Here is a 25,926-nt window from a genome sequence, read left to right on the forward strand (position 1 = left end):
AATTAAAAATACCGATCGCACTGTTTTATTAAAGACATTCACTTAAAGCTTGTAAAAAAAAATTCTAACATACATAAAAGTTACAGAGCAAAGTAGTAAGAAATTGAAACAGCATTTCTCACATACATACTGCAATACAAATTTCAGTTTATATGACTTAAATTGGCTTAATCTTGAAGTGTAGTCCAATAAGACTGAAGACTAGACATTTAAGGTCCTGAACCAAGTAGTAGAACACTCTCAAGCCTTCTGGATCCCTGCAATGTAGAACAGAGAAATTAAAAGTTACACTGACGTTCTAAGAAGGCACTTTTTTTTCTCTTAAAAAAAAAAAAAAAAAAAAAAAAAAAACTATAGCTAAACTTCTTACAGGACATCTTAGATGTAAGAGATTCATTACCCACTGCGGTAATTAACGTATCATTTTTGTATCCCAAGTCAAAATCAGCATTTTCAATGTGCAGGTATATAGTAACATAACTTCAGACTTATGAAACACAATATCCAGTCTGTGTTTAGATGAAATATCAAACTCTTAGGTCAAACCAGAGACACAGAAATATCTAACAAGTGTTCCTGTGGTAAGACTAGCTCGGCAAGTTTGAAAATATATTAAATAGAGACATACTTTCTAAAAGCATTTGGTATGTTATGCTAGACCTCCCAACACATGTGTTTGTTCAAATTACAAATCAGTTTTTAGAGGCATAAAGTACATCTACTGAGTAATCAGCAAGTTTCACGTAAGAACAACAACAAAAAGAACAGAGTACATACTTGGATTGATTTACATCTATAAGTGAACCAATTTTTGATGTGGTAAAAGAGATGTGYTCATCCCCGATTACTATTTCAAGCTCCTACAAAATAAAAGATTACAAAGAAATCAAATTACTGTTTGTGATATCAGTTACAGAAATAAGCAGGGGGAAAACAGCTTTTCCATTTTTATTCCAAGGGCACTAAATGCAGTACATCTATGATCTGACTGCTTAAGTTGTCTTTTGATGCTGCACACATTATAAAAAGAYATCTCTTCACTAGAAACTATAGTTGCTTTAAAAGGTCAGTTTAAAYTTTTACCTAACTAGGTAACACACAAACTAGAAGAGCAATTGAAAAAGACACTGAGCACCAACCTGCCGACCAACTCTGTCAGGGGGAGGCCACAAAGCATCATCTTCTTTTGTAATTTCACTGTCATCAATGATTCTCTTCAGCTCCTCCATCACACTCTTATGAACATATGCCTAGAAACAACAGTTCAGCATGAAAAAACACAAGTGCTATCTTAACATGATATAGTTTTTATTCGCCTAACTAGAACACTCAAGTAGAGTTACTCGCTGATTTCAAATAAAACACTTTTAAGAGCAGCTAGACTACTAATATGCAATATGCAGGCTGGGCATGTGGACCCATCTTTATGGRAAGTGCTGGGTGAGTTTTACAGTGTTATAAAAACTCTCGGTTTWTTTTCACACCACGGACCAAACACCATACCTCCTTTCTGATCATGACATCATTTTTGTAGTTGCTGTTGTTGGCATAGCGCAGTTTCCCTGGTTAAAAAAAAATARCAATAAAATAAAGCAGAATTAGCGTTAAACCCCTGTGACTGCGGCGAGGGGCTAACGGCCTCGCCAGCCCGGACCCCGCGGCCCGGCGCAGGCACCGGAGGCGCCAAGGCCTGCCGGGTGAGAGCCGGCTCCGGCGGGGCTCCCGGCGCCGCTACCAGATCCGATCCGCTCCGGTTCGATCCTCACCGTCGGGCCGGAACTCGAACTCCAGGAACTCGTGGCCGAACTTGCCCTTATGCCCCACGTAGTAGCGGAGGTAGAAGTCGCTCGCCATGGTGCCGCCGCCGTCCCGGCATGCAGCGCGACGCCGGGCGCTGCCGAAGCGCGTCACGACGAGCGGGCTGTGCTGGGGCCGCCCCGCGCCGCCCCCCTCGGCAGCGCCGCCCGCAGCAGCGGCGCGCGGCGGTGGCGGCCGTTAGCGCCGCGCTCTGATTGGCCCGCAGCGCCGCGCGGCCGTTGGCCTCGCTCCAACGGCCGGCTCGAGGCGGGCGGTCGCGGGCGCCCCCAGGCGGGCTCATGAGGGCGAAGCCGGTGTCCGGCTCCTGCCGCCCGCAGCTGCCGCCACGGCGGGAAGTGTCGCCTGGCGGGGGCGCTGGCTCCCTGCTGCCCGCCGACGGAGAGGGGCAGGACCTCCGATTCAATCGGGGCGACCCGGACATCGTCAAGTCCCCCAGCGACCCGAAGCAGTACAGGTGCGCAGCCCGAGCTCCTTTCCCCTCGCCTCACGCCTAACGGTCGTGGCTTCCCTGCGATACTCGGAGCTCGACCAGCTAGCACAAAACTTTTTCCCCTTCTCTTAGAAACAGTTTTAGTGCTTAGAAAAAAAGCATAAAAGTTCAGGATATTGCCTACTGTTTCCCATGACTGTGATAGTAATAGCTGAGGTTTCATTGCTGAACTACATCTAGTGCATCAATCAAGATGCAAATCTAAGAATCAACTCGATACTTGAAACTGCTTGATTTTGTCAGGGAAGGATGCATCACATTCTTTCCCCTCAAAACTGGGGAAATTGCTGATAATAATGAAAGATTTCTTGCAAYACTTAGAAATTGTAGTAATAAAAATGAATTGCAGGTACTCTTTTACTTTGAGTCCAAGTATTAAACTTTTTACGTTAGTGTGTTAAAAGCTATGAGTCAATCAATGGGCAAGTTGCTTGTAGTAAGTGTCAGCAATGATTAATAGCTCTGTAACATTATCTATCTTGTATTGGTAAATGATTATTACTATTAAAATAGTAATTAGAGTATTGCTTTTTTAGTTATGTTAAACCTTCATCTAAAAAGTTGCATTTTATAAGCATGTGGCATAAAAATGTGGTCTTAGAGATTAGTAGCACTGTCTGTCTCCAGAAGCTTCTTATTACATGAATGGTGAGGTGTTTGGTTTTGCTGAGCAGATAGGCAAATGTGCAGCATTTYGGAGAGATCTCTTGCAGCAAGGCTTAAATGATCTTTTTAATCATATATTTAGAATAACAGTATTATGGTTCACAAAACCTCTGGGCTATAAAGACCAATAACTTAGAAACAAATTTTGAGTGGGGGAAACACTTTGGAGCAAGGACCCAAAGAGGCTGTGGAATCTGCATCCTTGAAATGGTCAGAACTGACCATATCTAGTTGGACCTCCTTTGAGCAGGAGTATTACTTAAAGATAATCACAGGAGGTCTCTTTCAGCCTAAATTATTTTATGAGGGATTTACAAGTGATAGGGAGATCCCTTGCTGGTATCCCATGACATTTCAGCACAGCTGTAGCTTCTAATAGGGAACAAATACTTATGCTCTTGCCTTATAGACCATATGGCTGTTTTCTTCAGACACAAGGTACTTCTTTCCTCAAGTTCTCTTCCTGTAGTCCTTTTGCTCTTAGTCAAAAATGATACTGAGAATCATAGATCTTAAGCTGATGGAATTTCTAGTATTTTCTTTAGCAAAGTCATCTTAGGGGAGAAGAGGGCCYCTGCTCCTCTATCTGTTAGTCTGGTGGTCATGTGGAAGTTTGTGGAACACCCATTTTTAACTTGATCTGTGATCTCTGAAAATCACAAGCTATTTTCCTGATTAAAATCCTAGCTTGAGTGGTAAAAGATGCAGTTTCTTTTTTTATTGTCTGTGTTCAGTACTACATGCAAATATAGTGCAAATAAGATATATTGCATATAGTGCAATAAGCAATATTGCATATAGTGCAATAAGCATTGGTGTAAGAGTTAAGAAATTGCAAAGCAAAATTAAACCATCCTGTACTTTTCATCATGGCTTCTACAGGTAAGTGAAGAGCACAGAAATAATTCACAGAATGTTCTATTGTTTCTTTATTCTTTTGGGCTTGGGAGTGATCTCTTTTAAAGTTTCATTTATAATAATTTTACACTGCAGTAATATTTGCATYGATGAACTTGAGTTGATCTCATGTAGCAGTTGCTGCCTCACTTCCCAAGTGCAGGCAGTTAATGTGGGGATATTGAAGCTGATTCTGCTTACAGTGTGATTAAGCCAGGCAATATTTGTCTTTTTCAATTGTTTAAAAAAAAATGGCTGACATGCTTCCAGATCTAAGCTGTATGTGRAAATGACATAATGTTTGGCCTGGTGTTGTGTAAATAATCAAATAAAACTTTTTGGCCTCAATTAATTCTATGGAGATGCAAGCCTTGGGTGTTCATATCTCATTGTAAATATCTATAAACTGACTAAATCACCTTTGATAGGTCAAATTTGGTTGTTGTTTTTGTTTTTCAGGAGTCTTGTATGTCTTTGATTTAGCTTCTCCTTCTTACTGTGCAGGAACCAAAAGCTTCCTCAACATAATCCAAATGTTGGGATTAATTGTTGATTTGTTTTCACAAAAGTTGTATATTTTCTTTGGAAAAATATGAATGTTTAAATGCTCATAAACTGGAATTAAGTAGCTAGTTTGGATATTTTATAAGATTTCATTGTATCAAAATCATTGAAAGGAGAAAGCATTTTTGTTGTGTTTAAGGGACGTTACTTTTTGTTTGGACAAAAAACGGAAGAAACYAAATAAATTTGGTGTTCCTTATACTATTCACCGGACACATAACATCATTACAAAGAATGATGAAATAATAAAAAAAAAAAAAAGGCATAGGAGGATGAAATACTTAAGGTTGATGCTTGAACTGATAATGGTCTTCCACTGTAATTCACTACATAGCAGTAGGAGAAGATGCTTCTCCACTCCCTGGGTTACACTATTTTTCTTACCTTCTGAAGGGATGTGAAGGACATTTCCCTTATTAGCCTAGGGAAATTTATTTATGAGTAAAAATTAATTATTAAAATATGTGCAACTCAGCTAAGTGATGAACTGTGCCACTTTTTTATAAATTTGAAGTGGCAATCTTGACAATTTGTACCTATTGTTATCTACTCTACTCACATATTAGGATTCTTAACCTTTGTGAAAAAAAAAAAAAAAGAAAACAAGGACTAAGCAATTTAAACAGTCAGTATTTCTGCTCTCAAGTTATCTTTCATTTTTAGCAGATTTAGTGACATTTCTGGGGAAGATAGCTAGGAACAGTTATACTGTGCACCTACTTTGATGATTTAGATGTTTTAAGGACAACTTGCATTGTCCGTGTAATTGGTTTCATAGGTATATCAAATTGCAAAATGGTTTGCATGCATTACTCATTTCCGATCTAAATAATATGGAGGAAGAATCCTCAGAAGAGGACAGTACTGAGTCTGAAACTGAAACGGATGAAGGCAGTGACTCAGGAGCAGACATGGAAGATAATGAGGAAAGCTATGATAACAAAATTGATAAGGAAAATTCTGAGGAGGACCACAGTGATTCTGACATGGAAATTGAAGAGTTAACGGGGAAAGARGAGTCAGAGGCAGAATCAACAGATAAAGAAGATTCAGAGACTGAACAAACAGAAAAAGATGAGGAAATTGAAAGTACAGAGAAACTGGTATGTGTTAATGTTATAGATTAAAGACTTTTGAAGCAATGATTCTTGTCCCCAGCTGAATTATCTATTCCAGACTCTTCTTCTGTAGGTGTGCCTGCTTGAGCGGGAAGGTTGGACTAGATGATCTCTAGAGGTCCCTTCCAACCTTGAATATTCTGTGATTCTGTTTTCCTTGTACAATGTTTCTTTTGCAGTTCTTTGCCCMTCTTGCCCAGCTATGTGCCACTGCTGCTGGTATGTCTAGATTYGCTCTTTACTGAGTGATTTTTCTGACATGACAACAGAATTAGCATTTTTTCCTCTGTGGGTGAATTTCAGTTATTTCCTTGTGGTAGTTGCATTTGATCAATTGGTATTGATTACCGGAAAAGTTAATATTGTTTTTCTTACAAGTTATTGCATTGATGTCTAATGTTTTATTTTACAGTCTGCTGCTGCTCTTTGTGTTGGAGTTGGCAGTTTTTGTGACCCTGAAGATTTACCTGGGTTAGCACACTTTCTCGAGCACAGTATGTGTCATTTTCCATGTTGCTTTTCCATGTTTACTCATATTGCTTAGATTTTATTTCTAATYCAGCTTTTCATTTCAGTGGTATTTATGGGCAGCTTAAAGTATCCAGATGAGAATGGGTTTGATGTGTTCCTGAGGAAGCATGGTGGCAGTGACAATGCTTCAACTGACTGTGAACGAACAGTCTTCCATTTTGATATTCAGCAGCAATACTTCAAAGAAGCTCTTGATAGGTAACTTGATCACATCAAATAAAGCATTGCTTAGCTTAAAATACACTATGGCAGTGCATCTTTTTTTTCTTAAGAAATGTAGTTCAGGCATTTCTGTTTGTTYCCTTGTTTTGGTCAGATGGAAGGGTGTATTATTTTCTGACTTCTTTAGCTGTACCTGTACTGAAGCAAAAGACACTGTGTGTGAAAGAAAACTAGTGTTTCTTTGGTTATCTTATAAGCAGCAGTTGTGACCTACATTATTATATATTATTTTGTGATTAATTTTAGGAGGTTTTCATTTGTGTAAATTCAAGTAAAGCATTGGCCATTTTTGGCCGTATTGGGGCTGAGTCTTGTGAGGAGGGAAATATATCTTTAGTTTTGTGTGGGGGAAGAAAAATAAGATCTCCTTATGGATTTTTGTATTGTATGATTAGGTCTTCTGATATTAAAGCTTCATCTGTTGTTCAAGCACAATTACCATTGCCAATATCTCCTTTATGTTGGAAGCAATGTTTCTCTCCACCAGACAGTAAGAAACAATTTACCATTTTTCTTTTTGCTTTAGATGGGCACAGTTTTTCATTCACCCCTTAATGATCAGGGATGCAATTGACCGTGAAATTGAAGCTATTGACAGTGGTAAGAGCAACCTACATATCCGTAAACTTTTCTTGAGCTTCTCAGCCTGAAGTCTTGAGTATAGCATTTAACCAATATGCTTTCATATTCAGTACTATGAACTCTCATCATGTATAATTATCATTTATTTTTAGAACTTTGAAATTAACTTGTTACATTTTGTGTCAATGGCATTTTATGACTGACTTACACTCGTCTGAACTTCCTTACATGTACTGGCACTTAAAGTGTGTCATGGAAAATGATGGATTATTACCAATGCAGACCAGTAAAGATTGGTAGTAACATTGCAGGGGGAGACAAGCTTCCTAACTGCAACAGTAAATTGTGCAAGGAAATTAGAACTGCAGTTAGTATGAAGTAGGACAATCTTACTTCACAGAAGCACCTCAGAGTTATTAACAGAAACAGTGTTGGGTTAAAGATGTTTCATAAAGGAATAGGAAAAGATCTTTTTTGATTCACAAGATATGAAGAAAAGCTGCAGAGTGTCTTAAAATAAATGTTAAAACCACTTCTTCATTTGACACTGAAGTTAGGAATACTGGAAATTTTAAATCTGCCCAGGTCTGAATGGAAGATATACTTAGCTCCAGAATATTAGCACAGTTCATTGATGTTCTGTATGTACAGAGCACTTTCTATGTAGATCTGTGTACTGTGCCAATCTTTGTTTAAGTAATATTGACATTTTATAGGAATATTGCCTGAAAACAAATGACTTAACTACCATTTTAATCCTTTAAAACTAACAGAGTACCAGCTAGCAAAGCCGTCTGATAAAAACAGACAGGAGCTACTACTAGGAAGCCTTGCCAAACCTGGATATCCAATGAGAAAGTTTTTCTGGGGTAAGTTCTGGCTAAAATGACTAGAACAGTTATGTCTTTCCAGCTGGACTTACTAGTTTGGACTATTGAGAGAAAGCCCCTTCCCCCCCACTCCCCCCCCTCTTCCTCCCAACCTCCCTCCAACCTCCATCTGTCTTTCTGTCACTAATGGCAACTTTCTAATAGATATTTGAGTTCTTTTCCAGTCCTCACAATTTAACCATTGACAATCTTCTTTTTGAATATGTTTTACAGTGATGTCAAGTTATTGTTTGAAATTAAATAATAGTAGTTACAAATACTGATTTCTTGGCCATTGTTTGATATGTTTAGGCAGCCACTTAGTAGTAGATGTTTAAAGGTGAAAAAARTTTTGTTGTATTTCATTGTTCTTCATAACAAAAGATGTGCATATTCACAGCTTCATTGTTTATGCGGCCCATTTTGCTATGGATTTTACTGAACTTCCATTGCATATATCGTCTAAAAATATGCTCTTGGGTAGAAATATCCTACTGACTAACTAAATGCTTTCTTAATATTTACAGGTAATGCACAGACACTAAAGCATGAGCCAAGAAAGAGTAACATTGATATCTATATCAGGTTGAAGGACTTTTGGCAGAGCTATTACTCTGCTCATTACATGAACTTAGTTGTTCAATCGAAAGGTAATGCCAAGTATAAACTACGTATCTTATTCYTAAATAATATCATGTTTAACTTTGAGCTCGGAATTTGTACTATTTTTTTGTTAGAAAACGACCACTATAGTCACTTAAGTTGTTCTATAAACCTTCTCTGTAACACGAATGTTTAATACACTCATTTAAATTATTATTTTGAAGGAATGTTCAGACTGGAATATGAGTTATCCTGAGAACTCATATTTAAATTAATCTGGGACATGTCAACTCTCTGAGCTCTGTATTTTRATTTTAATTTACTTTATGATGAATGCATATTTTGAGTGAGGGAGAAACTATTTCTGCATGGGTGTTAGCTTCCTTTTCCTAAAATAAATATTTTATTTTCAGTGGYGATTCAGTTGATAGCGTACGGCTASCCCCAGGTTTTTGGGGTTATCTTGACACATTTTTAATCATAGACGTGCTACACTTGAATGCATTAGCTTAAGGTCATATTTGTGAAAGACAGAAATGTGTGGATTGTAGTTCTGTTCCATCTGCTAGAAGCTGAATCATTCCCAAGCAATAGTTGTTCTGTCTCTGAAGCAAATTTATATATATAAGCATTTTCAACATTATTATTATAGATAGAAGGGCTAGAATATAATGTGGTGTAGAAAATCTTGCTACTAATACTTGTTCACAAGTCTTTCTTTTTGTTTTGATTTTTAGAGAGATTTTAAATTTTTTAGGTTTACTTGATTTTCAGTTGTAGAAGAAGTGGGAGGAAATGCCTTTCTGATGGGGAAACGGGTACCAGTGTACTTCTTAAAACTGGAGAAATAAGATAAATTTACTCTTTTAATTACCATTTAGTTCTTTTCATTGTTCATGAATGCTGGTAGCAAGATCTAGTAAATCAACATACCTTGAATCCTGACTTTAAGGTTGCACAATTTATGTGTTTTTTTTTGCCTGAAAATTTTATTGAAAAGGTTTCCTTTTCTTCGTTTTTTTTCTTCACTAGAAACGTTGGACACTTTGGAGAATTGGGTGAGAGAAATTTTTTCACAGATTCCCAATAAGTAAGATTTTTTTTCTCATTTCTCTCATATTTGTAAGTTGTGAAACTATTTCATACATGCAATTTCCACAGAATGTAGTTTTTATGTAAGAGAAGTGTCTTGCATCAGTACATGTTTCAAGTTCTTCAGACAGAGAAAACTAGTTAGAGAAAACAATTTCAGTTAGAGAAAAATGTTGTATTTCTGTGGAAAGTGTTTTTTTTTCTTTTTTTTTTCAAACAAATCTGCTTAACTGTTTGAAGCTTCCTCATGTGTCATGTGAAGGTATTGGTTTAACCACTTGCCCACAACCTTCCCGTAGTGGAGAAAGATGCCTACAGGATGGCTGTATGTCTGTGGAAGCAATCAAAGGAATATTGAGTTTTTTTCCTCTTCAGTCATGTCCAGGTTCTGGCTTGGGTCACATCCTAGTTCTATCAAGATTCTACTTCACAACTGGGCTACTAAGCAGCTGCTTTTGCTGCCATGTGGCCTTTGAGTGCAGTAAATATTGTGCTAACTTCTGTAATTTTTTTTTTTCTTTGAAGTGGCTTGCCAAAACCAAGTTTTGGTCATCTAACAGAACCTTTTGACACACCAGAATTTCACAAGCTTTACCGAGGTGAGAGATCTTGGGTGGTATGTATATTTACCAGAAACTTTTTAGTTTTACCTTTAGGGATGTACTCGTACTACACTGAGTGACTACACMTGATATATCTCTGTTATGCTTTAACATATGAACTTTAACATGAGCTGACTTTTTTTTTTAAATGTTTTTATCAATGCCTCTGCCATACCTTTTAGTCATTTTTACATTTTCTTTATTTCTTCACGCCTCTAGCTTTTCCAGCGTCTTTGATTCAGATATTTGATTCTTTGTTTTTCCTTTATTCTGTAATGAAGGAAACCAATCTAGTAGATCAGGAAAACCAAGCAGAAGGCTTCATTAGTTAAAAAAGTAGGGACCTCTGGCATGCTTTTCCCTTGTAAGCTCCAGATTTTCCAGTGCCCACTCCTTTAAAAAGAAAATTGCTTTCTTCCTTGGTACCTAATTGTACCATCAAGCTGTCTTTGATTCGGTGGAATCCTTATTTGTAAAACTCTGTTGTAATTTTCAGTGTTTGCAGTAATATAGAGGCCAAGCCTCAGCTTTCAAGAGAGCCCTTGCAGATATGTTTTRTGTACAGGTCATGTGCTGAATTACTTCAAGGTTGCTATAGGAACGCTTTTTTTCTTCTTTATCCAAAGCAAGACTGCTTCATCAGTAAACATACCTTTTTACAAGTCTCATACTCCACTTTTGTTCAAGGTTCTCRTAGCTGTTATGATCAATGGATAAGTAGGTCCTCCAATTAGCAGCCTGGTAGGCTCTCCTGTGCATCTTTGCTCACAAACGCTGATTTCTCCTTTATTCTCATCTACAAGCATGGCAATATAGCAAAGTCATTGTCCTTCGCTTCCTCTCTACTGYTTTGGAGAGAAGACTGTCCTTTCTTCTCTACTTATATACGTGCCTGAGAGCAGGTAATTTCAGATTTTGAGTTTTAAGCATACTAGTTTTATAGGTAGGTGATATGATTGTTAGCTCTATTATTCTTCTGTTCAGTTACCATGAACTCAGAGAGTTCCTGTCACCTTTTGCAAGAGCCGGCTTTATTATGCTTAGCTATTCTTCTGTCCCTAAGAGTCATCAGATTGGTCCTGTTTCAGGTCATTGCCGATTTTTTCAGAATGCTAAAAAAGATACGAGGATGGAAACCCAAATTGAGATGRAAATTATGATACTGGCTGTAATAAATGAATCCTGTTCTAGGAGTTGAGAGTGTTATTTTTTGGCATATAGATTGCATTAAATAGCGATTTGACCCCCTCACAGAAAATTGTTTTTGATTTGTAGTCAGTCAGGATTATTGTGACTAGAAGTTTCTATCATTTCGTTATTCAATATGCTACTTTACACAGAAATAAGTATTTGAATGATCGCCTAGAAAAAGGYGGATGCTGGAAGCAGATGACTAGTTTCCTTTAGATCATTTGTAGCTCTTTGAAATGCTCTAAATCACATCGAGGGTGCTGAAGTATCCCTAAATCTTTATATTGAGCTTGAGCTCCTAAGAGCTGTTTTGAATTCATTGTCCCTCTAAAGTCTGTTTCCCCCAAGTTGCTTAGAAGTGCTTGGAGAGTTTCTGCATCCTTTAAAGCTTCATTCTAGTAGAAATGTGAGTGGTTCCAGAATATGAGGATGTATTATAGGATGTATGTACCATATCCTGTGCCAAGCTCCCTGTTTTTCCTATTGAAGCGGAACTGAACTACCTTTACATTTAAGTCTTATCTTTCTGATGTTGATGGCAAGACTAATCATATATCTGTCTTTCCAGTCTTCTCCAACTCCAAAGTGCATGATAACAGATGCTTCTCTTCATGATTGAAGAGCTTACTCAGTTAGCTATGGAAGTTCCTTCTGCCTGCTTTTGTGCTAGTTTTCCATGCTGTGCAGAACTTGTGCAAAATGATTTGTGCGAATTGCAAATCAAAGATCAACATTTTCTTTTAGGTAACCTTTATACACTGGAGATGTTTAGAGATCATTGACATAAAAATGCTTATGGACAATCACTCAAAGGGCAAAAAAATCACCCCAAAGTTCTTCTTGATATTTTTGTATGCATGCTTCACTCCTTTTCCTCAGAATAAGATATGAACATTTAAAAATGCTGGGACTGAGAGGAGTTGAGGGCACAGGATGAAGTTATCCGGTTACACCACTGGGATGGTGCATAAGCTGTCCCTTACTGACAGTGTTTTAGAGGCTCGATGGCACCTTAAGAAATTAGCGTATATATTTTCATGTATTTCCGCATATTGCAAATGCATGTGCATGTGCTTGTTTCTACATCAAAGAAAGTATCTTGCCCACAGATGGTTCTTGGACTTAAAATGACGTATTTCTATTTTYAATGAATAAACTTCTTTTGCAGTTATTCCAGTCAGAAACATCCATCTGTTGCATATCACTTGGGCGCTGCCCCCACAAGAGAGAAATTACAGGTAAAATGATGTTTAGATTATGATTACATTGTTTATGTAATTAACATTAATTTACATTATGTTTTGATTTCATGCTGTTTGTGAAGCAGGAGGTGTAGAGAATCCAAGAAATGATCAAGACCTCATCTCATGCTAATACCACAAAAAAGATTAATTTTAGGAAATAAACTTTGTATTTTTTGATTATTTAAGAATAGTGTACAAAACTACATACAGTATTAGGAATAATATCTCAAAGTTGACATAGCAGATATAACATCTCATAGACATATTATGTTATTTTAATGCTCTTCATTGTACCAGCCATGATCTCATACTTGTGGATCTCTGAGGAAAGATGGGCACTTTACATGTTTAGATTTTGTTGTACACTGTAAGGGACTTGCACTTTTTAACCTTATGTTTCTGTTATCTTTCTGCATTTTGCTATCTTTTACAAAGGGAAAATTTATAGTTAAATTTGTGAAATCTTCTTATGAAAAGAAAATGTCCAGTTATTTATCATTTTATTTTTCTAATTCTTTATCCAGTTATTTTTTTTCCCCTCTTTAAAAATGGTACAATTTTATTTTTTTAGGGTAAAACCACTACACTATATCTCCTGGCTGGTAGGACATGAAGGCAAAGGCAGCATTCTTTATTTTCTTAGAAAAAAGTATGTATTTGTTTCTTTTTAACCTGTGCAGTAGGGAAAATAATACATTTGCCAAGTTTTAAGTAATGTCCATTACTACTTTCAACTTTTATTCTTAGAATATGATTTAAATTATGCAAAAATTCTGTTAAAATTCTATGTTTATTTTTCCAAATACAAGAGTTAAAACAGGAAGACTTTTCTAAGCTTCCTAGGATGTAGTTCTTATATTGCTCTTTTTCTAAGTGAAAAAATATGTATTTAGTATTCTGTTATGCTAAATATATTCTGGAGAAATGCCTGTCTTGCAGTTTTTTAATTTCAGAAAATTTGATGTTGTAGAGAGGATCATCTCTCTGAATTAATCAGTTTGTATTATATTTACTGAACCAAGATAAACTTCAACAATGAGATTGTCTTCAGGGAAATTTTTAAGTGGAATTATTAATACTAGGTTTATCTCTTCRATAGATTTTGGGCTGTTGCATTGTGTGGAGGAAATTCTGAAACGGGTTTTGAACAGAACTCCAGTTACTCCATCTTCAACATTTCTATTACTTTGACTGGTGAAGGTTATGAGCATTTTTATGAGGTATATTAGTTGTAGCTTGGATATCTTGTCATTTTTGCCATGTGCAGATTTCAAAATAAGCTTACATGCTTGCCTCTCAATCTCCAGGTTGTGCATGTTGTATTCCAGTATCTGAGAATGTTGCAGAAAGTAGGTCCAGATAAAAGGTAGTTCTTGTATCCAGTCCTTTATCCTAAGAACAGCGGAAAAAAGGATTAACAGAGATTGTAATTCTAGGTGTGCCTATCCCAGTGTACTTCCAGGTGCATGACCTAAATTTTAAGGAATATCCTGGGGATTTGTCCTCATATCTTCTTTCGGGTACAGCTCTGCCAGCTGAAGAAGATTGTTGTTGCGTCTACTTGCACCCTGGGAGCGGAGTATGTCTTCCATCCTGGCTATATTTATAGTGTTACYGTTCTCTCAGCTTTATCAGCCAAAAGGGAACTAGTTAGCAATCACAGTTTAAAGAAAGGACTTCTAATTTAACCTATTTTGTTTCCATGTGAAAAGAAGAGTTTGGGGCAAGTAGCTTGATACAAAATAAAAGAAGAAAGGGAAATTTCCAATGATTTGAGGTGATCTGAAATCACTACTCTTTTCAACTGCCATAGCTGCATCTGAAAGAGGATGTCCTCTTGTATTTTGATAACATTTTCTGTAAAAGATTCCTTAGTTGGAAACCCAAAGTAATGACCGGAAATTTCATTTCCAAGGAAATTATTAAAGATTTCACTATGTGCCATAGTCTGAGAGAAAGCTCAGGTATTTCCAGTCATGCAGTAGTGTGTAACATGGATCTGGAATTGCAAATTTCATCTCTGCCGTTTAGTAATTTAACTGTTCCTCATCTTGAAAAAGAACAAGGAGGAGAAGGCTGGTTATTTGTTTGAAAAGRCTTCACTATTTTGAGTTTTCAAAACATAAAACATAAACATAAAACATAACATAATATAAACATAAAACATAACAGTATGGTTCTAGTAACCAGCCTTTTTCCCTCATGGCAGCATGAGAACGATAGAAATATGTTACTGTCTGACTCAAATATTTAGTATTCTGCCGATAAGTGTTCTGTTATACATCTCTTAAGAAATGTAGCAGGATGATGCATGCATATTTTTCACTCACAGAATTTGGGAAGAGATTCAGAAGATAGATGAAAATGAATTTTATTTCCAGGATGAGGTACTTGATTCTTTTTCAGTTGTTATGTATAACATAAATATGTATGTATACATGTATAACATTTTTTTTCTCTGTGGGACTTTTGGAATTAGAATTTTGGAATTAGAATTTTGAATTTGAAGAAATATGGAAAAAAGAATAGTTTTTAAACGGAAATAAATTACATTTCCARATTGTTAGCCCTTTTGACTTTTAAAGCTATTGCATTAAAAATTCTCAAAACACGGCTTCTCCATAGGATGTTTTTCCAGGATTTTGGTGGTGGGAAACTTTCAAGAAGATTTGAAGCTCTGTGGGACTCCTTGGCTTTCTGTAAAGGCCCTCTAGCACAGATATTATTGTAGTTGTTGTCGCAAGCTGCTTTGCTGGGAAAGCTTTGGATTTTGACCGTGGAAAAGATGAGAAGATTCAGTGGAGCAGATGGTACCTTCCCCACTGATAACCTCCTCCTTTTATAGTCAGAAATMGAGTGGAAATGGTGGAAGTATTGTTCCAATTAAAGAGCACTAATTGTGAGATGCATACATCATCTGAGCTGCAAGCAATGCTAATTTTCTAGATAGAAATTTGCAGAGCTCATCTCAAAATACTTAATTACAAATAAATACGCATAAAGTAGTTTTCATTTTTGTTCCCAGGGAAAAGATATTCATAGCTAAAAAGAACTCTATATTTCTGTTTAACTACCCTCTCTTCCTTCTCCTTTAAATGTAAATGAGTGTCCTCAGCAGGATCAGGCTGTGGGAAAGCTACCATAGGGGCACAGACTGGGTAAGATTACCAATTTTATTGCTTTGAAAGGGCATTTTGACATATCCAGATGCTTCAGTGCAGTTCATCTGAGTAATGTAGTGTGCAGCATTAATGCGAAGGATAATAGTTGGTAGTAAGAATAATAGTGATTTAACAAAGGAAAGATAGTTTTAGCTATGTGATAAAACTAGACTACATAGCTGAATTAGTGCAGAAATTTTTATGTCTTTTCCTTCTTTTGCCTTGGTCAAAATTGGTCATAAGCTCATACAATCATGTCTTTCTTTTTGTATGGATGTGTCTATATCCAAGTCACCTGCTTTTTTTTGTTATGGAAATATCTTGTAGGAAAGTTTCTGGAGATGATCCTAAGTACCTGGACAGAAAAAGTTCTCGTATTAAAAGATTTTTCTCTTTTGTTTTGTTGCAATGATGRTTGCTTAATATAGTAGAAAACTTCAGTGTACAAAAGCTCCACTTAGCATAAAAATGTAAAATAAATTGATGTTTTGATTGTCAAAGACATGAAATTTTCCATTCATTTTCCAGACCGACCCAATTGATTATATTGAAAATATTTCTGAACACATGCATCTTTTTCACAAGCAGGACTTTCTGACAGGCGATCAACTTCTGTTTGAATACAACCCTGAAGTGAGTAGAATATAAACATTTGAGATAGAAAAAACCCATATATTAAGTGTATGTAAAATTTAAAAATCTTGACTACGTGTTAATTTATTTTTGTGTTTGTGTTTTGAATTTGATTTTTTTTTTTTTATTGCCTATATAGGTCATTAATGACATCCTTGGCCTGCTGTGCCCTCAGAGAGCTAATCTTTGTCTGTTGTCAGCTGCTAATGAGGGAAGATGCCCTCTAAAGGAGAGATGGTTTGAAACACCATACAACGTAGAAGGTAAAATGAGCCTCTGAAGAAAAATGTCTGATCACCTTCATTTGGATATTGGAAAAYCCCACTAGTCAGATTTTATGATTGCTCAATGAGTTTCAGTTGCTAAGCTGAGTGCATGAGAGTTGCGGAGGGCTTGGGTGTTTTTGTGGCAAATCAATGGCATTTTCCTCTGGGTGTATTTTTAGTAGCCTAGTCTCTGAAAAAAAGTCTATGAAAACCTAGACTTACAGACCTGGGTCTTCTACATGAGAGAACAGAAGTTTCCTTTTAAAGAAATAAGAGATGAAAACGTAAGTAGTGCTTGTAGCAGAATTTTATGGTAACTGAGAATGGTAATGCATGATKCTGTTTTAACTTTAAGATAACTTACTTCAAATTGGTTTCAAAACAAATGTTACCACTAWGCTGCATTTACTTCACAGACATTGATGAATACTGGGCTGATGTGTGGGCCTGTGACTTTGAGTTAAATTGGGACTTGCATCTTCCAGAAGAAAACAAATATATAGGTAAGACATCACCCAAACAAGGACATAGAAGAAAGGAGAGWATTTTGGTTTTGAAAGCAGTGGATCTGACATATCTTGGACAGTGGATCTGACATATAAATACCTTTGTGTTATCTTTCTGTGTTAGCCACTGATTTCTCCCTAAAGGCACCTGATTTCCCAAAGATGGAATATCCAGTCAAAATTCTGAATATACCACAGGGATGCATGTGGTACAAGAATGACAAGAAATTCAAGAAACCTAAAGGTAACTACTGTATTAATAAATGCTCAAAGCAAAACCTTTTCTAGGTTTCCTCTGTCACATATTCTTTCACTGCTGGAGCAGGGGGTTGGACTAGATGATCTCTAGAGGTCACTTCCAACATTAATGATGCTGTGATTCAGTACTGGCAATATTTTAGAACTGGATGTTTTTTGTTTCACTGTCTTCCAAAATCCAGGTAGCAGCAGTTGTTACTCTTTTAAAATCCTATTTATTTTCATTATAGACAGCTCTTCCTACCAAATAGGCTTTTTGTAACCCATGTGTCAGGAGATAGATGTCAGTGTTGAGCTACAGCATTACTGTTTTTGAGCCTCATTTATGTCACCCATTGTATCCTTAATTTTTTTAACCTTCTGGGCCCCCACCCCAAAAATCCACACCTATTTCAGCACCAACTTTTATAGATTCCTAGTATGTAAGGTCTTTGAGCTGACTTTGAGGAAAACATTACAGATTTCAGATAGTACCTACAGAAGATCCTATGTTAAAATTAGATAAGATGTGCACTCTTTCCTCTTTATGATGACACAAATCTCCATATTGGATTTAGGAAAAAGAAAAAAGCTTAAATGCTTAACCATCCTTTTCTATCCTGTAATAGAATAATAAAGGTCAGGAAATAACTTATGTTCAAAAAGAAGACTTCAGTRTAATGAGATTGTTTTATTTAATAGTAAAGAAAAGGTCATATCTTTTGTTCTTGTATTATCACATAGATAGTTTTTGTGAAGTTGAGATTGGTTTAKCACCATTTGTATTCTGTGGCTTTGTTAATTCTGTCCTGAGGGGAATAAAAAGGTCTTTTTTTTGTGGGTACCTGAGGTTTCTTGGTCCGTTACAACTGAGTTGTTCCTGTTGAAGTCCAAAGGGCTTTTTTTCTTGCGCGCACGCATGCTCTCTCTCTCTTCCTCCCCACCCCGCCTTTTTTTTTTTTTTTTTCCCCCCTCTCTTTCATCTATCTCAAATCAACCCAATTCTATTCTAACTGGTTATATTGTCTTGAAGTCTACTGTATCAGAAGTGCTTAGATATGATTTATCTTTATTGCTCACTTGTCTTACCTGAGTTATATAACAATGAATGTAACTATGTTAGCCTAATAAGCCATGTTGATTCAAGTGATTTTTTTTTTCCATGTTTTATTTGCTGTGCAAGTGATTGGAGAGATTCAAACTTTCTTTAGGGCAATGCATAACAGTATCTTAAATAGAAGGGACRTTGGAAGATATGTCTGACCAATTATTGATATTCTAATGGCTTCTTTGACTTCTGACTCTTCAACATGAAGCTGCTCCAGGAACTCCGGGAAAAGTTGATTTGCCTGTAAAAATCTAATTAAGAAAGTATGAGGCCATCTCAGGGACAAAGCCACTTGAGAGGAAGAGCCAATTTTGAGCTTGCAAGTCTGATAGTTAAAAAAAAAAAAAAAAAATCAGAAAATGACAGAAATGGTAACAAAAAAAAAAAAAACCCCAAACCCTTCAATCTTTCTTGCCCTCAAACCTTTATCTTTTCTCTGTATACTCAGAAAATGTTATCTGTAATCACCAAGACACAATATAAAATTAAATTATATTGCTTTTTCTCATGTAAAATTTTGTGTAGGCTAATACTTTCTTACTGTTATAAGAGGAGTTCTTGTTGTTTTAGAGTCTGTTTTATTGCTTTTGACATAAGAGTAATATGAACACCKGTAAAGATAATGGAAACAGATTAAGATGTCTGTCCTTAGTAATTTACAAGCTGAATACATAGTGTTTTCACCAAAAGAGTAGCTTCTTCAGTTCCYAAATGCAAAGTGACTACAATTCAAAGTTCCTTCAGATGTAAATGCAGTTCAAAGAACACAGGTTGCCCAAAACAGAACAGTCTAGAGGAAAAATATTTGCAAACTTGAATTGAAGCTGACAATGTTTCCGCAGTTTTTCTTTGTTTTTCTTTTTGTTGTTGTTTTCTTTCTCCACAGCTTATGTACATTTCCACCTGATTTCTTCACAGGTACAACAGTCTGCCAAGAGGTAAGAATATTTTTCTGTAATCTATCTTTCAAACCATGTCAGAAAATTTATTCTACAAGGAAGTAATACCAATTAAAATGTCCAGCACAGAATAGAATAAAGACTGTCTTTTTTTCATTTAATTTTCTTTGTAGTTCAGCAGTTATCTTTTCAGGAAGTGTGGCATGGAGTGTTTTTGCCAGAGAAAGGAAAAATAAACTGGGTATTAGTGCAGTTACTAATGCGAGTGTGTGTGTGTGTGTATATATACATATATACACATATACATATGTGTACATATGTATGTATACATATATACACACACACACACATATATGTGTATATATACACACACACGTGTATATATATACATACGTATATATGTGTGTGTGTGTATATATATATATATATATATACACACACACACACACACACATATATATAAAACCTTATAGTAATCACTGTAATTTGCCAGAACAGAAAGCTCAGCAGAGACTCCACTGCAATGGGCCATCAACTGTGGGCAGCACATACAGCACACTGAAAGATGTCCTGCGTGTGTGGAAGAACTTGAGACAGAGCAGCAATGGACTGTGTGTAATTGCATAGTCTTCTGCTTGAAACTCCATAAATACATTCCATCCCGTTGACCTTTGATCTAGACTGACTGTTGTAACAAAATGTCTAGTAGTTTTATTACAATATCATTAAGGAGCTGCGTAAAAGGGCAGAGCTATTTTTGTGGAAATATCTTTGTATACCTATTTTTCAGTCAGCATTAGCAATGTAGGTTTTGAAATGTTAATAGAAGTGTTTGATCCTAATGTTCTGGAGCAATTTTTAGTCCTGAAGAAAGACTCCTTAAAATGATGGAACACATTTATACCTATTGTGTCTCCAAGACAGCCACTTCCATTTCAGATAAGGATATGAAAATTCCAAAGGCCCTCTAAGGAGTTACCTTTAACATATTTTCTCATTACTAGCATTTAACAAACATTTTACTTGGAATGAATCTAGTCCTTAAAAATTAATTTTATTCAAGCTAGATGTTACCCTCTTGTACTTCTAGAGAATGGTATGGATTATTATACTTTGTAGTGCTAATAAGCTCTTTTTCATTTCATCAGCTCTACAGAACTTTTAAGGTTAATGCCAGAAATCCTGGAAGACATTCTTGCATGCCCTTTGAGTGAAAAACCTAATTCATAACTAGGTGTTTTAAACTTTTAGCCTGAACAGTTCTTATTCTTAAAACTATTTTCCTGAATGTTTGTTTCTTTTCTATGTTGATTCCCACTCTCGCTTCCTTTTTTATTCATGAAGTATGGTGCTTCTAGAGATTTTTGTTAGCATCCTCTCTCTGAATCTCTCAGAACCAGCATATGGAGCTGATATTGCTAAACTGAAATACAAACTAGTGGCTGGAGAGCATGGTTTGATCATTAGAGTGAAAGGATTCAATCATAAACTACCTGTAAGTACCAAGCAGACATTCTTTGTAGCAGTATGAAACAAATAAAATGCTGAAGATTATTTTCTAAATTAGCCAGAATCCTGAAATACTTAGGTTTGTGTTGTAGTTCATTAATTCATATTTTCACATGGTTTTAAAGACTGTGGACAAGTAATGGTTTGTGTACAATAGCCATGTACATTTTCTGCTGAGTTCCTCAAGACATGTAAGGTTAGTGAGGGTAAAGCTTATGCTTTAAGATGGACATTGTAAAATGTGAATTACAACAAGAATGAGTGTGGAGTAAAGTATGCTAAATACAAAAGAAATGGTCTTTGACTAAGTCACTGTTATTTGCATGCMGTAAGAAAGAAAATCAAAACTGTTTAAAATACTAATATCTGCTGTGAAATCTATAATGCAACTTTCCTTAATATAAATCAGACTTTAACTTCTGCATATTACATGTAAGCTTCCCATGGCTCCCTTTAATGGAAGTGGTCTAGAAACACTAGGGACTAAACGTGACCAGGGGAGGTATGTGTGCAGGATGCTGACACTTGCAAGAGGGAGAAAGCTGGGAGGAGTAACGAGGCACACAGAAACAAGCTGGGACAAGTCAGTGTTTGCTCCTGCCTGTTTCCACTTAGTACAGCTGCTGTTAAAAAGTGCTCTTCTAATAGCTTTTCTTTTCCACATTATGGGATATGCAGTAGTTGCTGTAGATGCATCTTTTTTTAACTATCTGACCTCCTTTATCTACAAAAAGTGCCTTTTATGCAAAAGGAGAGGTTACTGATGTGACTGCTGAGGAACTATTTTCTGTTAGATGAGTAAAATAAAGATATATGTGCAAGACGGGTAAGTTTTTGTTAGTGTAGGAGCTTAGCTCTGGCTGCTTAATGCAGACATTTATAAAGGATCTCAGCTAAAGACTAATAGCCTTATGTTATCTGTGAACTTCTGGACCTATGAAGATTTTATTTATTTATTTATTTTTACCAAAGCTGTTCATCTCGGTACCAAAATGGAGTTTTAATCTCAATCCTCAAATTGTTGTAGCTAATTTTCAAAAGCTTTTCAATTCAGAAGATTTTGCTGTCGGGGTTCATCCCATCAGTATGATTAGACTGTTTCTCCCTTTGGGGACTTTGTTTTCAAGTAAATAACTTTCATTGTCATTGCTGACATAATAAATGACTAATTAATGTATTTTATATTAAAAGATAGATATCTAGTTTTAAGACCTCTTGTTAAAAAATTTCATTTTGGCAAAATTTTTATCTGATTGATGTGCAGTGACTGTGATATGTCCTATTAATTGATGATTTATTTTTTAAAATTGTTTACAATTAATTTATTTATYCAAGATCTTATTGTATTTTTATATATAGTATTTTATATATATTTTATATGTAATTAATTAGATAATAGGAGAAACTGTATACAGGTTCAAGTGTGTATTTTTTGAAGTTCTTTTCTTTCATGCTTTATTGATTTGAAAAGAACCAAGTCCTCTTCCTCCTAACAGTACAAATGACTACGAAATGCTATTTCCTTTACAGTTACTGCTTCAGCTCATCATTGACCATGTGTCTGAGTTCAGTTTTACTCCAGCCATTTTTGAGATGATTAAAGAGGAGTTAAAAAAGACCTATTTCAATATGCTCATCAAACCAGAGGTGCTAGCCAAGTGAGTCTGTGGGACAGGTTTAATTTTAGAGTATAGTAGTAAAGAAAGCAATTGTTTTTGTTTTTCCTGTGTTGTCATAGCAGCATATTGTAGCAGCTCAAGAAGTTGCTCGTCTTTCTATCTTAAATTACCATACAGTCCTTTGCATAGTCTTGTTGCATGTAGTGAATGCCAGCACAATAATTATACGTGAACACWATTTTCAGATTGTCAAATATTTTTGATTTATACTAAATAGTTAGTATTAATGATGAATTTGAAAAGCTGACATGAATTAATATATGAAAATGGTTGTCATGTATATTTTCCTCRTAGTTCTTTGCCTTCTTTTCTGTCAGGAACTTCTGTATATACCCACTGTAAGGTTGAAACTTCTTATTACAAGATTCTCAAATCTTCTGARAAAGAGTCAGCTGGGATGGTTCTTCTCCCAGCACCCCAGCCCAGCTGCCCTTTGGTTCCTTCTAATCGCCAGTGGGCTCAGATCACAAACACTGTACTCTCTTTCCYGATCCGTCCCCTCATTCTCTCTGGAAGAAACTTTGTTTATAGTTTGATCATGTTTACACAGCTCTTGTTCAGTTGCTTTTCTTTTTAAAAAATATGGTTAAAAAGAGAATAGGAGATACTTCAGGCCTGAAAAGCACAATGTTGGTTTTGTTTACTGTTTTACCTGAAACTAAAAGGCATCTGTACACTTGCAAATTAAGGCTTCTATTTCTGCAGTCTTTCATCATGAAATGTAAGCAGTTTAAAGCATCAGTGACAAGAAGTCCTGGTATCATTCTGATCTGCTCCTATGTATAGGATTATAGGCTGCTATATAGGTATTCCAAACTACCTAAGTCCCTCAGGGAAGGCAGGACCTTTGCATCAAATAATTGTATACATCACTATTAAGTTAGCTTGCTAAATTTTCCATGGTATGTTGCAAAGCCAATCTAACAAAAAAGGCAATCCTGTGCTAAATGTCATCTTTCGAAATAAAACATATTGGGAGGTGCATAATGGTTATCTTTTGTCAAATCACTTTTACTCAGTTCAATTTCTCAGCAATATGTGCTGTCTTTCTTTCTAAACRATTGGTTCTTTGGTGTCAAATATTTCTGCAATGACACTGATTTTTGTGCTAATATGCTTTTCATTGCAGTGAGACCTTCCAAGATGTTGTAGTCTAAATCTCTTCTACTGCTTGACACATTTGAAAAGTGCATTTCTGAATTAAAATGGATTATACTTTGTTTTGTAGAGACCTACATCATGTAATTTTGGAGCATGGCAAGTGGTCTGTGATAGACAAGTACAGGAGATTAATGAAGGGACTTTCTGCAGAGTCTTTATTATCCTTTGTTAAGGCTTTCAAATCACAGCTATTTGTGGAGGGTTTAGCACAAGGAAATCTAACTTGTCAAGTAAGTATTAAGCTCATCAGTGAAAGTTTTGGCTTTGTCCTTTTACTTTATTTTGTAAAATAACTGTGTTTTTAAAACTACTGCTAGTAATTTGACAGCTTTATTTTTTACTAGTATTTTGGCAGATCCAGGTGATGTGAGAGTGCCAATGTAGTCTAGAGTACATTGCTGTTTTAGTTTTGTATTGTTTAAACACAAGTTGTTTTTTTATACTTAAAATGTGGTTTCTGTGGTGTGTTTAAGAATCGGAGATTGTTTACTCTGTATTCTGCTAGTCAATATTGTTCTAACTGTGCAACTATTGATTTTTTTTTTTTGCTTAATTTGTGGTGTAAATGCAGCCAAGTGATAGGGTTGACTGCAACAATTGAGCGTAACCATTCTGTTATCGTCCTCAAAATTCATCTGTCTGCCTACCAGCCATAAATGATAGCTAGCAATCTGATATAGACTGAAGGTGTTTGCTTTTAAAAAGCCAGTCATAGCAAGGTTTTGCCCCAGATAGGCTTGTACAGTACTGCCTCTGTTTCTCACTAGACGTGCAAGCTTGCTGATTTTTACAAGAAAACAGTCTTGTGGAAACTTGCCAAAATGTTTTATTAGAGCTAGATGTTCTGGTAATTTCAGAGGTATTCTCATGGTATGCTGACTGAAGGTGTCATAGAGGTAAGATGTGTTTTAWGCTGTTTATAATGCAGCATTGCACTTACTGTGAGATCAGCTACSTCCTTCTGCTGTTCTGTTGTTCTTATTTGCTGCCTTTCCCTCAACTGGAGCTGGACTTCTTTTCCAAACATTGAATGACCGAATGAAAGATAGGGCACTCCTCTAAGATTCTTGTATCTTATGTGTTATCTGCTTAAAGTGTATTACACCATCTGAATCTTCCATGGATTCTTTTGTTGTTCACATCCTGCTCGTGAAAAAGGCTACAGAATCCCAAGCAAGAAATAATATTGGTGAGCTTTTTCCTTCTGCAATATAGAATACAGCAGACCGTTTTGGCACCTTTGAGACACTTGGAATGTGGCAAATCACGGGGTACAAGAGTACTGGAATAGTGTGACAAAGCCGGATAATCTGTCCCTTTCTTTCCAAAAAATATATCTTCTGCTTTTCTATGCTCTTAAATTTAAGCTAAGTTTATACTTTCTTTCCTAGGAAGCAAAGSATTTCCTGAGTTACATTGTGGCGTGAGTATTTGTTTGATTGCTGTACAGTTCTGTTTCAGTCATTCTTTTCTGGTAAAGGGAGTTTTCTAGGGTGGGAAAAATACTGAAAGTGTGATAGAAACTTTATATATTAACATGATATATTCTTAAATGCTTTAAAGGAATTTCAATTTTCTTCACATTAAATAGGAAGTAGTTTTAAGGGGAGGGGGAGTGATGCTGAGCTGTTGACAACATCTGGATTGTGAAGCCTTACTCTCTGTATTTTGCTTAAGATGTGAGCATGTGTTTGACGTGTTGCTGGGTTTTTTTTTTCATTTCAGGAAGCTCAAGTTTGCTCCTCTTGCCCATTCCTGCCCTGTTCAGTTTCGAGTGGTKGATTTGCCAAATGCACACCTGCTCTGTAAGGTGAAAACGCTTAACAAAAATGATGCGAACTCTGAAGTGACAGTTTATTACCAGGTAATGTACTAGAGATTTGCACATGATCATAATTTGCCCATAATGGTTTATATTAGCAATTTGTCGTGCAGTTGCAATGTGAAGAGCTATCAACACAGAGCCATTAAAAAGCAGAACCTGCCCATGAGCTCGCTGTGCAGGGAAAGTGAATTGAATTATACTGATTCTGTAAGCACAAGAGTGCACAAGAGCTATTCTTTTGAGACCTCCTGAAATCCTTGATGAAACTACAGCCTGTATTATTTTGAGTATGCATCTTCTGCTTTTCCTTATGTCATATACTGCAGTCTTTGTATTGGCACCTTTCTTATTTTTCTTGCCATCAAGTTTTTCCTAATTCTACTTAGCCTTTCCGCTCTTGCAGTGGATCTGAAATGAAATGAAAGCAAATGAAATAATTTGCTTTCTCCATTG

General features: G+C 36.1%; 2 protein-coding genes across 2 annotated transcripts in view; one reads left to right on the forward strand and one right to left on the reverse strand.

Moving 5' to 3' along the window:
* On the reverse strand, positions 1-1,876 carry MAGOH (mago homolog, exon junction complex subunit). Its single transcript, XM_026035058.1, has 5 exons — positions 1,767-1,876; positions 1,504-1,562; positions 1,140-1,250; positions 778-860; positions 1-257 (listed from the first exon to the last, which is right to left on the reverse strand). Exons 1-5 carry the CDS (start codon positions 1,852-1,854, stop codon positions 158-160), a joined length of 441 nt encoding a protein of 146 aa, XP_025890843.1. The 5' UTR covers positions 1,855-1,876; the 3' UTR covers positions 1-157.
* Positions 1,877-2,096: 220 nt separating this feature from the next.
* Positions 2,097-25,926, forward strand: part of LOC112959889 (nardilysin-like) — a 29,724-nt gene continuing 5,894 nt past the window's right edge. The window contains exons 1-24 of the mRNA XM_026054030.1: positions 2,097-2,272; positions 5,214-5,538; positions 5,966-6,047; positions 6,129-6,282; positions 6,833-6,906; positions 7,662-7,757; positions 8,285-8,407; positions 9,393-9,450; positions 9,978-10,051; positions 12,414-12,483; positions 13,061-13,138; positions 13,589-13,709; positions 13,797-13,855; positions 14,822-14,876; positions 16,179-16,283; positions 16,423-16,546; positions 16,966-17,052; positions 17,180-17,299; positions 19,287-19,338; positions 20,644-20,794; positions 22,339-22,466; positions 23,716-23,878; positions 25,040-25,071; positions 25,374-25,512. Coding sequence (XP_025909815.1) covers positions 2,097-2,272; positions 5,214-5,538; positions 5,966-6,047; positions 6,129-6,282; positions 6,833-6,906; positions 7,662-7,757; positions 8,285-8,407; positions 9,393-9,450; positions 9,978-10,051; positions 12,414-12,483; positions 13,061-13,138; positions 13,589-13,709; positions 13,797-13,855; positions 14,822-14,876; positions 16,179-16,283; positions 16,423-16,546; positions 16,966-17,052; positions 17,180-17,299; positions 19,287-19,338; positions 20,644-20,794; positions 22,339-22,466; positions 23,716-23,878; positions 25,040-25,071; positions 25,374-25,512 — 2,646 coding nt within the window. The remainder of the gene's footprint in view (positions 2,273-5,213; positions 5,539-5,965; positions 6,048-6,128; positions 6,283-6,832; positions 6,907-7,661; positions 7,758-8,284; positions 8,408-9,392; positions 9,451-9,977; positions 10,052-12,413; positions 12,484-13,060; positions 13,139-13,588; positions 13,710-13,796; positions 13,856-14,821; positions 14,877-16,178; positions 16,284-16,422; positions 16,547-16,965; positions 17,053-17,179; positions 17,300-19,286; positions 19,339-20,643; positions 20,795-22,338; positions 22,467-23,715; positions 23,879-25,039; positions 25,072-25,373; positions 25,513-25,926) is intronic.

This window comes from Nothoprocta perdicaria, unplaced genomic scaffold (genome assembly GCF_003342845.1).
Source record: "Nothoprocta perdicaria isolate Ctin4 unplaced genomic scaffold, notPer1 scaffold_0, whole genome shotgun sequence".
Classification (NCBI taxonomy): Eukaryota; Metazoa; Chordata; class Aves; order Tinamiformes; family Tinamidae; genus Nothoprocta; species Nothoprocta perdicaria.